The sequence below is a fragment of the Monodon monoceros genome, unplaced genomic scaffold (genome assembly GCF_005190385.1).
Source record: "Monodon monoceros isolate NGI ecotype Baffin Bay Population unplaced genomic scaffold, NGI_Narwhal_1 Super_Scaffold_19, whole genome shotgun sequence".
NCBI classification, from domain to species: Eukaryota; Metazoa; Chordata; class Mammalia; order Artiodactyla; family Monodontidae; genus Monodon; species Monodon monoceros.
In genome coordinates this window covers 63,561,892-63,576,101 of record NW_021703775.1, presented here as the reverse complement: position 1 = coordinate 63,576,101, position 14,210 = coordinate 63,561,892, and the positions used below count along the sequence as shown (strand labels likewise).

Genomic DNA, 14,210 nt, shown 5'->3' with positions numbered 1-14,210 from the left:
TTTCTAAAAGGCCCACTGTGGAATGTGTAGGACAAAACCACACCAGCTCAAGACACCACAGGCCCCAAGGAACAAGAGCAAGGCGGCCAGAGGAGCCCAGACCTCCCCCAACAAGCCAGAAAACCCTCTCGTGAAGCAGAAATCCATCCAAGACAACACAGGACAAGGTCAGGGAAAAAGCACCTTGTCAAGCCCAAGGTCAGCATGTGAGGACCTGACTCACAGGTAGCTTCTCTACCCAGCATGCAAACTCCACACTTCATCATACGAAAAATGGGGCAGGGATACTCCACAAGTAGATGTGTTCTTGGAACTATGTCACTACCACTAGCTGGTGATCTCCACCAGCTCCTGGATATCTGCCAGGAACCTTATGAATTCTTTCTTTTCAGTCTTCACAATAACCTGCACAGTCAGTAACATGGGCCCATTTTACAGATGAGGAAATTGGGGCTCAGAAAGATGAATGACTCACTCAGGATCACACATCTACCTCTCTGGTTTCATTGATTATGCCCTGTGCCCCCATATTACTCAGAGAGTAATATGGTTGGTTAAAGGCAATGTTCAGAGACAAGAACATCAATGTTAAAGTGAAGAGGTGCTAAGTTTGGTTCCCGAGGCAGGCTCTGGTCTCCCTGTCTGGAGCCTGGCAGGAGTAGGGGTGATTCAGGATGTTTCTGACAGCATCTCACCTCCCTGCTGTAGGGGATCTCAATGGAGAGCAGTATCTCCTCTGGACCTAGCAGGGTCTTTCTGTAGCCAGGGAAGAAGGTGTGATCCATCCGAACCGTTCTTCTGGTGCCTGTACAGAGGCAAGACAGAGAGGGACCAACGTGAGGAAAGCATAGGACAGACCACCAGTGGAATTCTCCATCCTGGTCTCTGATGCCCACAGTCAGAGGCAGTGGCTGGCACAACGGGGGCCAAGGCGCTCCATTTGAAATCCGTAAGCACTGGTGTGCTGGTGACTGTTTAACAATCAGTTCTTTGAGAAAAAACCCTGATTCAAAGCATTTGCTAGTTTATGTGGTATAGATACTCCTACCACGGCCAATGTAAAGCTAAAAGAGCAACATCGCTCAGTGTGATGTTGGAAGGAGGGTAGCAAAGAGTTGACACAGCAGACCTGCCCTCCTCTGAAAGTCCTGCTTACAAGGTTGGCCACTAGCTATCCTCTGGGACCTTGGATTTCAGGAGAGTTCCCACCATTCCCTGCTAAGAACGGCTCACTGGGCCTGAAATGTTTGTACACATCATATGGTTTATGCTGAACATCTGACTTTCCTCCTGGGAGTCTGGACTTCTGGTACGTGCCAGGCAGAGTTACATGACCAGCCCCCAGTAAAAGCCCTGGGTGCTGAGTCTCTAACAAGTGTCCCTGGTAGACTACCCTTCACATGTGTTGTCACAACTCAACTTATTACTGGGGAGATTGAGCATGTCCTGTGTGACTCCCCTGGGAGGAGGCCCTGGAAGCTTGTGCCTGGTTTCCTCTGCCCCATGCATCTTTTCCCTTTGCTGATTTTGCTTTCTATCCTCCTGCTGTAATAAGTCATAGCCATGAGTAAGACTCTACACTGAGTCCTGTGAGGCTTCCTTGACCTCCTAAGAGTCATCAAACCCAGAGGTGGTCTTGGGGACCCTCCAACGAGGAAAGATGGACAGGAGTACGCCATTATGCAGCATTTCCCTCTACAAATATAATAAATGGAAATAACCTCAAGGGCATAGACAACTGTAAAATGAAATAAAATAATTGGGAAATGGTGAATTTTGAGTACTTACTACCTTTGTTTTTTTTTTTACGCAGTTATTGGAGTATCACTGCTTGACAATGGTGTGTTAGTTTCTGCTTTATAACAAAGTGAATCAGCTGTACATATACATATATCCCCATATCTCCTCCCTCTTGCTTCTCCCTCCCACCCTCCTTATCCCACCCCTCTAGGCGGTCACAAAGCACCGAGCTGATCTCCCTGTGCTATGCGGCTGCTTCCCACTAGCTATCTATTTTACATTTGGTAGTGTGTATAAGTCCATTACCTTTGTTTTTAAATATACTTTATTTCATTGTAAGGTTATATAGTTTAAGTTTTAATAGCTGCCATGTTTAACAAATGCTCAGATTCTCGGAAAACCCAGCAATCAGCTGCGGTGAGCAGTGTGCTCTGGCCCCAGGACACACCACTAAGTAAGGCATCTGGCTGACAGGTCCTATTGTGAATTCTTAATAAAGTGATGGTCCAGCTCTCCTGGTCCCCAACCTGGGTACATCTCCCTTTGCAGTTGCCAGGGATCCAAACTTTAGGAAAGCTGCATCATTGAACTTTGGGCTCTGCTTCTCCAGAAAGTGACCTATCTTGTGAGACTCCACCCCATCCCCAGCCCCCTTTCCTGACCACTGTATGAGGCAGCTCACCTCTGGACACGATGGTCAGCTTGGTCCCACTGGCCATGAACACAGGGTTGAGGTCGGAGATGGGGCTGGCTGTGATGATGTTCCCTCCAATGCACTAGGACAAGCAGAGAGAGTGTGTGAGAGAGTCCACCCCAGGAAAGCCCTGCTCACACAGCTGGCTCCCGAACACACAGAAGGTGGGGGACACCTGCTGAAGGGAGAGCCCTGAGATTATCCACCCCTGTGGAGACACAGGATCAGCACAGTAAGAACTTGGGCATTCGGGCAACATGCAAGAGATTCCAGTGCCTGGGGTTGGCTCTCAGCTCTGAAATTTACCTGTTGGTAAACCGGGATCAGCCCCTTTAAATTGTTTGTCTGATCGATTTCACCCAAACTCTTTCTGAAAGGGTTGTTGTGGTTTATCACAGAGGCCATAGAGATTTAGTAAAAAAAGAAATAAAAGGTAAAGATCAAGGAAAATGAGGAGGAAGTCTTAAGGATGAACAGTGTGTTCTAACTGAGCTTCCTTGGCAAAGAATGTAAGGAGAATCAGACACAGCGTTCCTATTATTAGAAAAGAGGAAGAAAACCAGTTGTTCCAGGAAAAAAAAAAAAAATCCTTCCCAGAAGTAGATTGCATCTGAGCTTGGGAACTCAGCAGTTTTCTGGGTTTATGTCTCCTTATCTGTAATCAAAGGAGGCAGGTGCCTGGGGTAGGGTGATGAGAATGGGAGTAGGCTGTTTTGCTTTGTTTCTTGTTCTAATTTAAAACAACAGCAGTGGAATGGGAGGGCCAGCTTTTCTCCCAACTCCATCAACAACTGTGAGACTGAAATGGCGCCAGGTGTGAGAACGCCGTCTGCAAACCCAGAATTTGAGGGCTAGTCTGAAGACTCATTACAAATAGTCAAGAGGTGGGCCTCTCCCTCCTCTCAGGGGGTCTACCTCTGGTTCTCTCCCCAGCTCTGAAAGGCAGTCCCCCTTCCTATTTCGGCTTCTCCCTAACTTATCTCTCATTCACCTGCTGGCAGCCTCGGCCAAGTCCAGGAAGAGGGGGGCAGGTGGCTCCAACCTCAGGGGTAAAGACTGAGTCACAGCGTGGGTGCTTCCAAGGGTGGCCCGCGGGCCACCCTCATCAGAAACACCTGTGGGGCTTGTTAAACCCTGACCCGTGGGCTCCACTCCAGACCTGCCGTCAGACGCTCTGAGGGTGGGGCCCAGGAATCTGCATTTTCAACAAACACCCCAGGCAATTCTAAGCACTTAAGTTTGACACCCATTGGGTCTGCAGCAGAGTCCAGACTAGCGCCCCTCGCCTTGCGATGAAAACGTGCATCCTGGGCCTCTAAATAGGGACTCACCGCCACAGACTTGACCTGCTTCCCGGCAAACCAGCGCAGCTGCTGCAGGACGCCTCTGAACACCTCTGTTTTCTGGGTGGGAAGCTTAGCAACCGCATCGAGCAGGGTCTTTTCCACAGAGTTCAGGGGGCAAGCGGCTCCAAAGGAGATACCTGGGAACACACACTCGGAATGACAGCGATCCCCGTCACAGCTCGGAAAGCACTTCCATACACAGCAGCCCCAGTAAGGCTAAACCTGGACGCACATCCTTGTATGGATGAGGAAATTAAGGCCCAGAGAGGTCAAGTGACCTGCCCAATGCCACACAGCTAATAAAAGAGCCAGGACTCAACCCCAGGCCTGTTGACCCTAATACCAGAGTGCTCGTTTCTCTAAACCAGTGGTTCTCAACTCAATAAAATCAGATCTCTGAGGGTGAAGTCTTGGCATTTTTTTTAAAAAGCACCCCAAAACTCCCCCCACCTACCCCCTATTTCCATGAGCGATTCTAACATGCAGCCAGGATAGAGAACAACTACGGAGAATCCCAGGCCCCTTGCCCGCTGGCACCCTACCATGGATGCTCCGAGGAGGAGGGCACTGAGGGTGCCCACTTTCCATGCAGGGCGGCTCCCCAAAATGCAGGCGGCAGCGGGAGCCAAAGAGGAGTCTTTCCTGGCACTCGTCATCCCCCCGCATGACCCACCTCCAGCGTCCCAGCCCCTCTGTGGGCTCAGGCAAACTTCCCCTTACCCTCCAGTCCATGCTCCACTGAATTCAGCTCAGGGATCCAGGTTGGGCAAATGATCACAGGAAACAGCTGATTCTTAAACTTCATCTCAATGCCTGAAGAGAAACAAGAAGCCTCAAGTTATAGGTCTGTTGTTTATCGCCAGGGCATTTTCCCCCACCACTGCACACAGGACGGAGGACATATTCACGATCGTGACATGCTCCGTGGGTGACTTGGGGTGATTAGGGCTGCAGTGGACGAGATGTGAGAGTGCAGTTTCCGCACAGTCAGCCCGAAAGCTGTCTTTCCCTCTCAGAAAAACCCATCGGAATTCAAATAAGATGAACTCGAATTCGTGTGTGTGCGTGTGCGCATCTGTGCGTGCGTGTTTAATCACCATATTAGAAAAAGGGCATGAAAATAAGTCAGGAACGCTTGTAAGCACTTTACATATTTTAACTCAGTCCTCACAATAACACTATGAAATACTGTGATTTTCTCTGTTTATAGATGAAGAAACTGAGGCACAGGGAGGTTAAGTTTCTCGCCCAAATTACACAGCTAAGAATGGGCATATTTCAGTACCGGAGCAATTATTAGAATCGGGATGTAATAGTAATATGATATGAAAGTCTAACATTCAGACAAAAAAAGAAAATTGACTGAGAGAGAAAACTTCAGATTGGCCTCCCAGTCCCCAATATCTGTCTGAGTTCTTAAGGTGCGTGGCTTGGTGGGACCGAATGTCTGTGTCTGGTTTCTGTCCTTCTGGTGAATCAAGTAAGAAACCTCTGCGAACAGACCTGCTTCTGTTCCTCAGACCCAGTTAGCACAGCACCTCTCCCAGCCCCACCCACAGGGCTGTAGATGGAAAAGGGTAAGAAGGAAATGTCTGTGCATCAACCCCCCCTCCCGCCCCTTTCCGGTGCTGTTGAGGGTCTCTGAAGGGAGGCGCAGGCTTTGAGGAGTCTGGCCTGTTTGAATATCAGCTTGTAGGGCAAAGAATGCAGATGGAGGCACTAAGTGGCTCATTTTGATAAGGGGTTCTCTATGACCCACTTCCCCCGACGTCATGGCGGTAGGTGGTTACACTGTGCGGAGTGTGTGGGAGGGAGGGAGGTAGAGCTGTGGTTCTCCATGACCCACCTCCCCCGACGTCATGGCGGTAGGTGGTTACACTGTGCGGAGTGCGTGTGAGGGAGGAGGTAGAGCTGTGGCATGGTCTTAAGCAATTATTTCTAACTTGGAGCTTATAATATCTTTGTGAATGCCTTTCTCTTAGAATCTAACTGAGCCCAGGACATTGTGTGACTTGTGGCGAGGAACATGTCATATACCCAAGGACGCCAAATATTCTTCCAGCCAGTCATTCTCCACCTTAACTCATGGGACCCTGGGCCCTTGGGTCATGGCTACACAGGCCAGCCATGGTGGTCATATCACCTGAGGCACGTCTCACAGGCCACCCTGCCATCCTGATGTGTCACATTACTGCAGCAGGGGACTCTGTACAGCACCTGTGCTCACAAGGGTGGCCCAGCTCAGCACTTCACCAGCACAGGCCTGAGCCAGGCCCTCCTCTCTGTGGCTGAAGAACCAACAAGAACCCAGGGCTCGGGGGGTCCCTCCAGAGCCAGAGCCAGGAGTCCCCCACAAGCTGGACTTGGCTGCTTAAAAGCATGTCAAGTTCCCCCAAACCAGGGTTCCTCTGAGGCACACCTCGGCTGTGCCACCATCCTCTCCTTGGATCCCCACTGCGCTTGGGTCCAGCCAAGTGGAAACGGGCCAGGCCAGGTTTATAAATGGATGGAGACGAGCAGGGACCTGGGCACCTCTGCTCCTGTGTCTTCAAGGACCAAGCCTGAGAGCTGCACATCTGGTGTCTCCTTGACCTGTTCAGTACTGCGGGCCTCATGTCCCAGGCGGTGGCACCACACGGCAGGTGGCCACAGTCATGGGCAACACAGCACAGTCACACTTGGACATCTCCTCTCCCTAGCCTTACCACATCACCCCCAGAAAAGGGAGGGCAAGAGAGTGACCTTTATGGAACCCCTAGTGTCCGTCAAGCACCGGCCCAGACACGTAAGCTACGTTGCTCCCTCCGCCTTTAGACTGGGAGACACTGAAGGGAAGGGGTCTGGTCCAGGTGATCTGGGTACCCCTGGCTCTCCCAGAGTACCCAGCGCAGAGCAGGCTCCCTGTCAGTGCTTACGGAGAACAGTCAGCAAGGAGTTCAGTTAGTACTCAGGACAACCCTTAGAGGAGGTGTTATTACTCCACATATGAAATGGGGAAGTGAGGGCAAAAGAGGACACACGGAGGACACACAGCCACAGGGGCTGAACTGGGCAGATTGGCCCAGGGCCACCCCGCGCCCTTACCAATCTCCGTGTTCCCCACCACCAGCTTGGCCTCAGGGTGCTGCGCTTTGAGGTCCAGCAGCTCGTTCAGGGCCGAGGCCTGGATCCAGGTCACACGCTCCCCTTCAAAACGCAGCTGCTTCTGCGGAATGTCTTTCAGCCTCTGGAAAATGAAGTTTTCTTACCGTGCTGCCTCTTCCTCCCCACTGCCATTCCCAGGGCCATTGCTTTAAGTTTGCAAGGGGATCAACTCTACTATGGATTTGTTTAGTACTGAATTCAGACGGAAAATGCATGTCAGGGGAGAAGGGAGGGAGGACACCATGTATCGAGGCAGGAATTACGTTGCAGCTCTTTTATAGACATTATGTCACTCAGTCTTCAGAAGATCTCAGTGAAGGAGGCACTGTTAGTCTCATCTTTTACAGGTGAAGGAGGAAGCTGAGGATCAAGGTTATGGGACCTGCTGAAGGTCACTGCCGCAAGGTCACTTGAACTGTCCCACACTGTCTCCAGGAGGTACGGGAGGCGGATCAGAAGGGAATGCAATGGAAGGTTGGCTCTAGAGCATGAGGGGTGATGTGGGGCTGAGAGACAAAACTCCCAAATCAAACTGATGGTTTTTCAAGGTTTCACAGAGAAAGATATGCTGGCGGTCTGCTGCAAAGCCGTTCTTTCTGGCCTGTTGAATTCATAAAGCAGCCTTCATGAGCTCACCACCCCCTGAGAAATCTGCACTTGAGAAACCTTGAGAGTGGCTTGATTATTATTATTATTATTATTATTTTGGTCATGATGTTGGAGTGAAGGAGCAGAATCATCAAGGTGAGAAAGTAGGCATGAGAGGTGTCCTTAAGACATGGCTGCAGGCCATGGATTGTGTCCTTTGAACACAGCTCTCTTTGTTTGTTTGTTTCGTATATAAATGGACTGCTAACAGAAAGAAGAATGGACTGCTTGAGGGCTTATACATGAGATTTAGCCAGGAGGTCACCAAATACTTCTGGAGCTCCTGTTACTGTACACAGTGTGCCAAAGGGATCCACTCCCTCAGAGTGACACGTGTGAGAAGGAGAGAAGTGTGGGTCCCTGTGGGAGTATGTGGCACAGGGACTTGACGTTTGGGTGTCAGAGAAAGGAAGGGAAATTCAGGCTGAAACCTACAGGACAAGGAGGACACAAAGGCCCCAGTGGGTACGAGTGGGGCCCAACAGGTCTCCAGGGGCTCATGGGGCATCACCTACCAGCAACTCTGGGGGAAAGATGGGTTCCTGGGTGGGATCCAGGGGCATGAATTCCTCTGGGTTGAATAAAGATGGCGAGAGAGTGACCTGCTGGAAAAGGGGACAGATGAGTGATACACTGTCCCCTCCTTTAAAATGCCCCATAGGGCTGGCCTAGCCCTCTGTCCAAGCGAGCTCATCCACAGACCCCAGCAGGCTGGTGGAGGAGCTGGTATCTCCTGGGAAGAAGGGACAAGGAGGTCTTGACAGAGGATCCAGGGCTAATATACGCATTCACCACCCTCGTGGCTGGGGTGTAACCGTTTCCTCTTCCAGCCACCACTGCCCAGAGTGTGGAGAGAGCCCACTGGCTCCTTTGATCTGAGGTTGGCCCTCAGGCTTCCAGGCTGAAAAGGATCCACTTACCTTGTGGTCTTTCTTCTGGTTCATGCAGCAGTTTGGGCTGTTCCCATTTCCTCCACAGCATCCACCATCCTAGAGAGATGACCAACATTCACGCAAAGATATTTGCAAAGAGTTTTCACAGAAGCTAAAGAACCTAGATGATTACTATCAAATGAGATCTGGGTATGATACCTATTCCAGCATCAAAAGGAACAGCAGATACCCCACCCCATCCCACTTGCCTCTGCACAGAGGAAAGGCCTCTGCTTTAACTACTTTCACTTCATTAACGTAGATTAAATAACTTGAGAATAAACAAACAGGACCTCTCCTCCTGGAAGCAGCAGGGATATTTAATTATGAGAAAATTTCTCCATAAAAGCTAGTCCTATTTTATCAAATCATCTCTTTGTGCCCACATTCCTCTTCAGTACTGCTTCCTGAGGAGGCCTTCGTTCCCCGACCAGGGATCGAACCTGTGTCCCCTGCAGGGGAAGCACAGAGTCTTAACCACTGGACCACTAGGGAAGCCCCTCATGCCTCTACTTCTAAACCATCAAGTTCTATGGGAATGGGCTGGGCGCCTCCCAGGCTGGAGTCTTTGGGGGGCTGCTGCCAAAGACGTTCAGGACCAGCGGTGTGCCCAGCCAGTGTGCCTGATGGCCTTCCCACGCCTTCTCAGGCACTTCTCGCCAGAAAGCTCACTCTTTATTCCTCACTGCAGGCCTGTTCTGGAGGATATGTACAGGTCTGATGACTCATCACCTATGGGGAAAGGACTTGCTCAGGACCTCTTGGGGTGCCAATGGCGGAGCACAGAATAGAGCCCAGATTGCTACCTCCCAAAACCAATGCACTGAACGTGGGGAAGGGTGTGTTCACCTGACTCATCTAGCCCAAGGAGGCAGGAGTCTCAGCTCAGAGCCCCAGAAGACACTACAGAATCGTGGAGTTGTGCTAAGAGGCAGAAGTGGGGGAACTCCCAGGCATAGACCTAGACACATTTCCAGGGCAGCCATTCCTGGGGGAGCAGGCTGGGAGTAGCCCTTCCTTACGTGAATCATGGAAGACACCACTCATGCCGACATTTCCCAAAGGGTGAGTCACCACCCACCAGTGTCCCCGAGGAAGTTCTCAGAGGGCCAAGGAGGCCGAAGGTGTAGCCTCTGAGAACGTGCAAGCACTGTCAGACTTGCCTCAACCCCCCTGCACGTGCTGCCCTGCGTGCAGACCCCTCTTGCATTCACTGCTTTGCCACTGGATCTCAGAGCGGCTCGGTCTATTTTATACCGCCACACCACCACCTTGCCCTTCCCCTCTGAATCTGGACAGAACGGAGAGGGCCTCTTCGCATCTCTCTTTTTGGAGGAGTGATGTGGAAAATTACCAGGCCCTGCGTACAGTAAGACAACAGCCTCCCTCACCTGGTCCTTGTGGGGAAGGATGTATTTCGCAAAAGTGGATTATTCAGATAATGAAAGTGTCAGCACTTTCTTACTTAGATCTTTTTCCTTGATAATTCATTGATGTGTTTATGACATAAATTACTATAACGTACAATAATGTGTCACTGCCCTCAAGGCGTACTGCGGTTAGATAAGGCTAGGGTTTTTCCCCAGAGAGATTTCCACTTTTCTCAGTAGGCTAAAACTACTGGGCTTATTTTTATGGTTCCCCCATTTCCTTCCTTGCTGCTAGGTGAATGTTGTCATTTCCTGCTGTGAACAGGCTGCCTCGCTATAGCATGCTCTTCTCACCCTCTTCCGGTGTGTGCTATGGCCATGAAAACTAGATAGATGAGCTTTTTAGAACTGTGTGTAAGGTAGCAATTAAAAGGCTCTGAATAAAGGCCTTGGGGGCCTCCAAGGAGTAACATGCATGAGCTTCTGAGCACATTCTGTGAGCCAGTCATTTTGCCTGCTTGGAGGACCCAGGTCTACTCTGCTCTACACTGCCAGGCAGCTGGAGTGAAGGGGGTGCAGCTCACCTCCTCCCATGGTGTCACAAGAGACTCAGGAACTGTGTAAATGATGATAAAACTCTGACCCACAGAAGGAGTATAATTGTCAGCTACACTCAAAAGCCCTTCTCTCTGGAGAAACTAGGAGAGGTGGTCAGATTGTATTTCTCTGAGGAGCCTCCTATGAAATAAGTACATGCACAAGATTAACAATCCCTGGTTCTCAGGGAAGCCTAAGCAATACATGAAGATCAAATATGGGTAATGGAAAAAATGTACCAGCATCATAATTTATGTTGCCATTTACTGAAAATGTAAGATGTGCCAGGCATTGTCCTAAGAGCTTTACAAGAAGTCTTTTCCACAAGCACTGTAAGGTAGGTATTATTACAATCCCCGTTTTAGAAACAAGGAAATTTGCCCAATATCATGCATCAGTTAAGGGATGAAATGGGATCTGAACCCAGGTCTGCAGATTCTGAATCTAAGCTTTCAGTCATTTTCATTTAAATCCGTACCTCCCGGTTCCTCATCATCAACAGCATTCACCAGGATGTGGCATTTTCCATCCGTAGAGGCTCCACCTCCATCTCCACCCTTTTGGGCTATTTGGACACAATACTCCTTTGTGTACTGTACCAACTCTAAAAGTCAGTGAAAGGTACAGGAGTCTGTGACTCTCCCCTTAACCCAGAATCAAACTGAGACGAGACAGTTTGATTGGAGTCAGGATCAACTTGACCCAGCTGGGAAATCAGGTAAAATCTGGGGAGATTAAGCCAAGAAAGGAGAAGCTAGCCCTCCGTCCTCCTTGCCAGACGACAGGTGTGTGTCTGCATTTATGTAATCAATGCTCATGCACCCCAGCTGTGGTTTCTCACGCAGAGGAATATGAACACTACGGGGGTTCACACACTGTCTGAAGATCTAATTAGCAGTTTCATAAGCCCAGCAGAGTGCCAGCTGCAGAAAGCAGCGGGGACAGGAAAGAAGGAGGGACTCGAGTGCTGAGTCAGGCTGGGTTGTTATTAAATGCCACGTTCAGCACCTGTGCCATGGGCTGAGCATGCCAGTCACCAAGGAAGGATGCCAAGCCCGAATGCCCTGGAGGAAATTAGCTCTTAGGCAGCATGTCTCTTCCAGTAACCAGTTCTCCAGGCCTTCCCTGGAAGAAAAGTCTCCGTGCTATTGATGAGAACCACCACCTCCCTCCAACCCCCGGAATAAGAACGGCACAGCCCAACGCCCCTGCCAGGTACCTGCGGCAGAAGGACCCGCCAGCTGGCCACATGATCATTTTTCTCTGTAACCCAGAGGCCCATGGCGTCCCTCCCAGCTGTGATTCCTGAGTGTTGCTGCTTCAGGAGCAGGGCCGTTGCTGTCCCAGGGCCCCAACTCACCTTGGCGAAGGTCCGGAAGCCCTGGAGGATGGGTCTGTAGCCTGTACAACGGCACACGTTTCCTGTGGGCCAAGGAAAAAGCTGCAGTGTCAGCGCAGGCCCCGGAGCAGCTAAGGGGTTTGTGGCTTTGCTCCCAGCTCAGTTAAATGCTCTCTTTACATATTCTATTTTCTTTGCTTGGAATGACCCTCCTCCTGCTTGTATCCCTGACTTCAAAACATCTACCACTTCTTCCAGGAAGCCTTGCTAGAATGCCTAGACTGAATCAGGTGCTCCTCCTAAGTCCTCTCATGGTGCCTAGTCATAGCTTTATCAGTGAGCTTATCAAACTACATTATAAGCTCTCTTCCCCTTCAGAGTACAACCTCCTTGAGAGGAGGGACTGTGTCTTTCATCCCTGTGTCCCCTGTACCCTGTATTGTGCCTGACATATGATAGGACTTCATATAACTGACTGAATAAATGATGCATTAAAATGGATTGAATGAATGGGGAGCCTTCTCTACTCAATTCAGAGGAACAGATACCAGGCCCAACCATCTGGGCCCATTCACAGAAGGCAAAGTGGGAAGCCAGTCCCTGCTCAAGGCTCAGAGTCATGGCCTCCTTCCTCATAGGTGGCCCTTGCCCTGCAGAACCCTGCTCTGAGGAAGCAGTAAGGGAAGACGCCATGTCATTAGCTTCTGTGCGGTTTCCCAGACGATCTCCTCCCACTCCGGCCACTCATGGCTACCCCGTCCTAGCACGGGGTGAGAGCAGAAGACACCTCAGGAAGATGAACACTAAGGCAGGAGACCCCAGAAGGTCTCCAAACCACCCAAGTGTTCTTCCAATTAAGAAAGCACCACCCTTCCAGTCAATCGTAACCAACATGGTGGGATGGCCTGAGCCTTGCCCTCAAAAGGCGGTGCCTGGAACTCCTACTCCACGCCTGGCATCCACTCTGGCCCTGCCCTGCCCTCCTCAGAGCCCCACTTGCCACTCCACCTCCCAGGCCCTGCCTCAAGGCCCATACCCTGGAAGGCATCCTCGATCTCCTCAACAGCGGGCTCGGGCTGGTTCCGAAGCAGCGTGTACATGCTCATGACGATGCCGGGGGTGCAGAACCCACACTGGGAGCCGTGGCTTTTGGCGATTCTCTCCTAAAAGGGGCAGATGACGTAGACACCTGTGTTGCAGAACCCCTCCCAGGCTCCCTCATGACTCAACTGGAGCCAGCCCATGTCGACAGGCAGTGTAGGGCAGCAGACCGCATGAAGTCAAATCGTAGTGCCGCCACTTCCCAGCTGTGACCTTGGCCAGGTTACCAAGCCTCACTAAGCCTTGTCTATATGTTTAGGACCATCCTAGCACTTAGAGGATTCAGTGAGGTCATTCACGTAAAACTCTTAACATCATCCCTGGCATAGAGGAAGGAGTCAACCCATGGGAGTTATAAATAGGACAGCCCCCTCAAGGAACAACGACTGTTAAAGCCAGAGGGGCTTCTCACCCTTCATTCCCTTCACTAGAGAGAGGAGGAAGCAGGCTCAGAAATTTAAGAGATGTATGCAAGATCACACATGGTGAATGCAAGAGCTGTGTCAGGTTCTTCTAACTACACTACCCCACAATCCAAAATCAACCAAATGAATGCATTTTATTCCAAATTAGAATGCTGCTGTATGCTTATGTGAAGGCAATCCTTGAAGTCCAATGGGTGGGGACTTAAGAATTGGGAAATGTGTGATATAGAATTCACTAAAAGCATTGAATGTCACAGAATTTTCATTCAAACCTGCAAGATTTTTATTACAAGGAGATTCTCCTCATCTACACTACTTTTTAATCTCTGGGAATCTCTCTTGGAACTTACATTAAGTAAAATTGCTAGAATGTTGTATCCCCAGTGCCTCTACCACTCCTGGTACATAATAGTTTCTCAGTAAATATCTGTTAAATGAATGACTATCCATGCTAGGCACTGGGGATAGAGAGTGAAGAAGAGAGATGAGGTTCCTGCTCTCATGAAGCTCATATCCTAGTAGGGAAAATACTGACAAAAACAAAGAAGAAAATTTGAGGTGGAGGTCAGTGCTATGTAGACAATTAGTACAAGAGGACATGACCCAGAGTGACTAGTGGCTATTTGGAGTGGTTAGAAAAGCCACTCTGAAAAAGTGACCTTCCAGTTGAACTTAAAGACGTAATTTGGAGCAGGGAAGGGTGTATCCCAGGCAGAGGGAACAGCAAGTGCAAAGGCTCTGAGCACAGACAGTGCAAAAGTCTGATGCGCTAGAGCTGCTGAAAGGCCAGGGTGGATGGAATCCTGGGACAAGGGATGTCAGCTGGGGGAATAGGCAGCAGCCAGTCCATGCAGCTCTTCATAAGCCAGGGTTA

The 14,210-nt window shown here is 50.2% G+C and overlaps 1 protein-coding gene across 6 annotated transcripts in view; it reads right to left on the bottom strand.

The window, feature by feature from the left end:
* The window catches only part of XDH (xanthine dehydrogenase), a 61,090-nt gene that overhangs the window by 33,922 nt on the left and 12,958 nt on the right, over window positions 1-14,210 (bottom strand). For 4 of the 6 annotated variants that reach the window (XR_003794940.1, XM_029232266.1, XM_029232270.1 and 1 more), the window contains exons 5-13: window positions 12,847-12,973; window positions 11,832-11,893; window positions 8,493-8,561; window positions 8,088-8,177; window positions 6,865-7,006; window positions 4,501-4,593; window positions 3,766-3,917; window positions 2,423-2,516; window positions 696-805 (exon numbers count right to left, since the gene is read on the bottom strand). Coding sequence is in view for 5 of the 6 variants with exons in the window: in XM_029232266.1 (XP_029088099.1) it covers window positions 696-805; window positions 2,423-2,516; window positions 3,766-3,917; window positions 4,501-4,593; window positions 6,865-7,006; window positions 8,088-8,177; window positions 8,493-8,561; window positions 11,832-11,893; window positions 12,847-12,973 (939 nt within the window). In the remaining variant the exon portion in view is untranslated. The remainder of the gene's footprint in view (window positions 1-695; window positions 806-2,422; window positions 2,517-3,765; window positions 3,918-4,500; window positions 4,594-6,864; window positions 7,007-8,087; window positions 8,178-8,492; window positions 8,562-11,831; window positions 11,894-12,846; window positions 12,974-14,210) is intronic. The other 2 variants (XM_029232268.1, XM_029232269.1) reach the window with 1 other exon arrangement.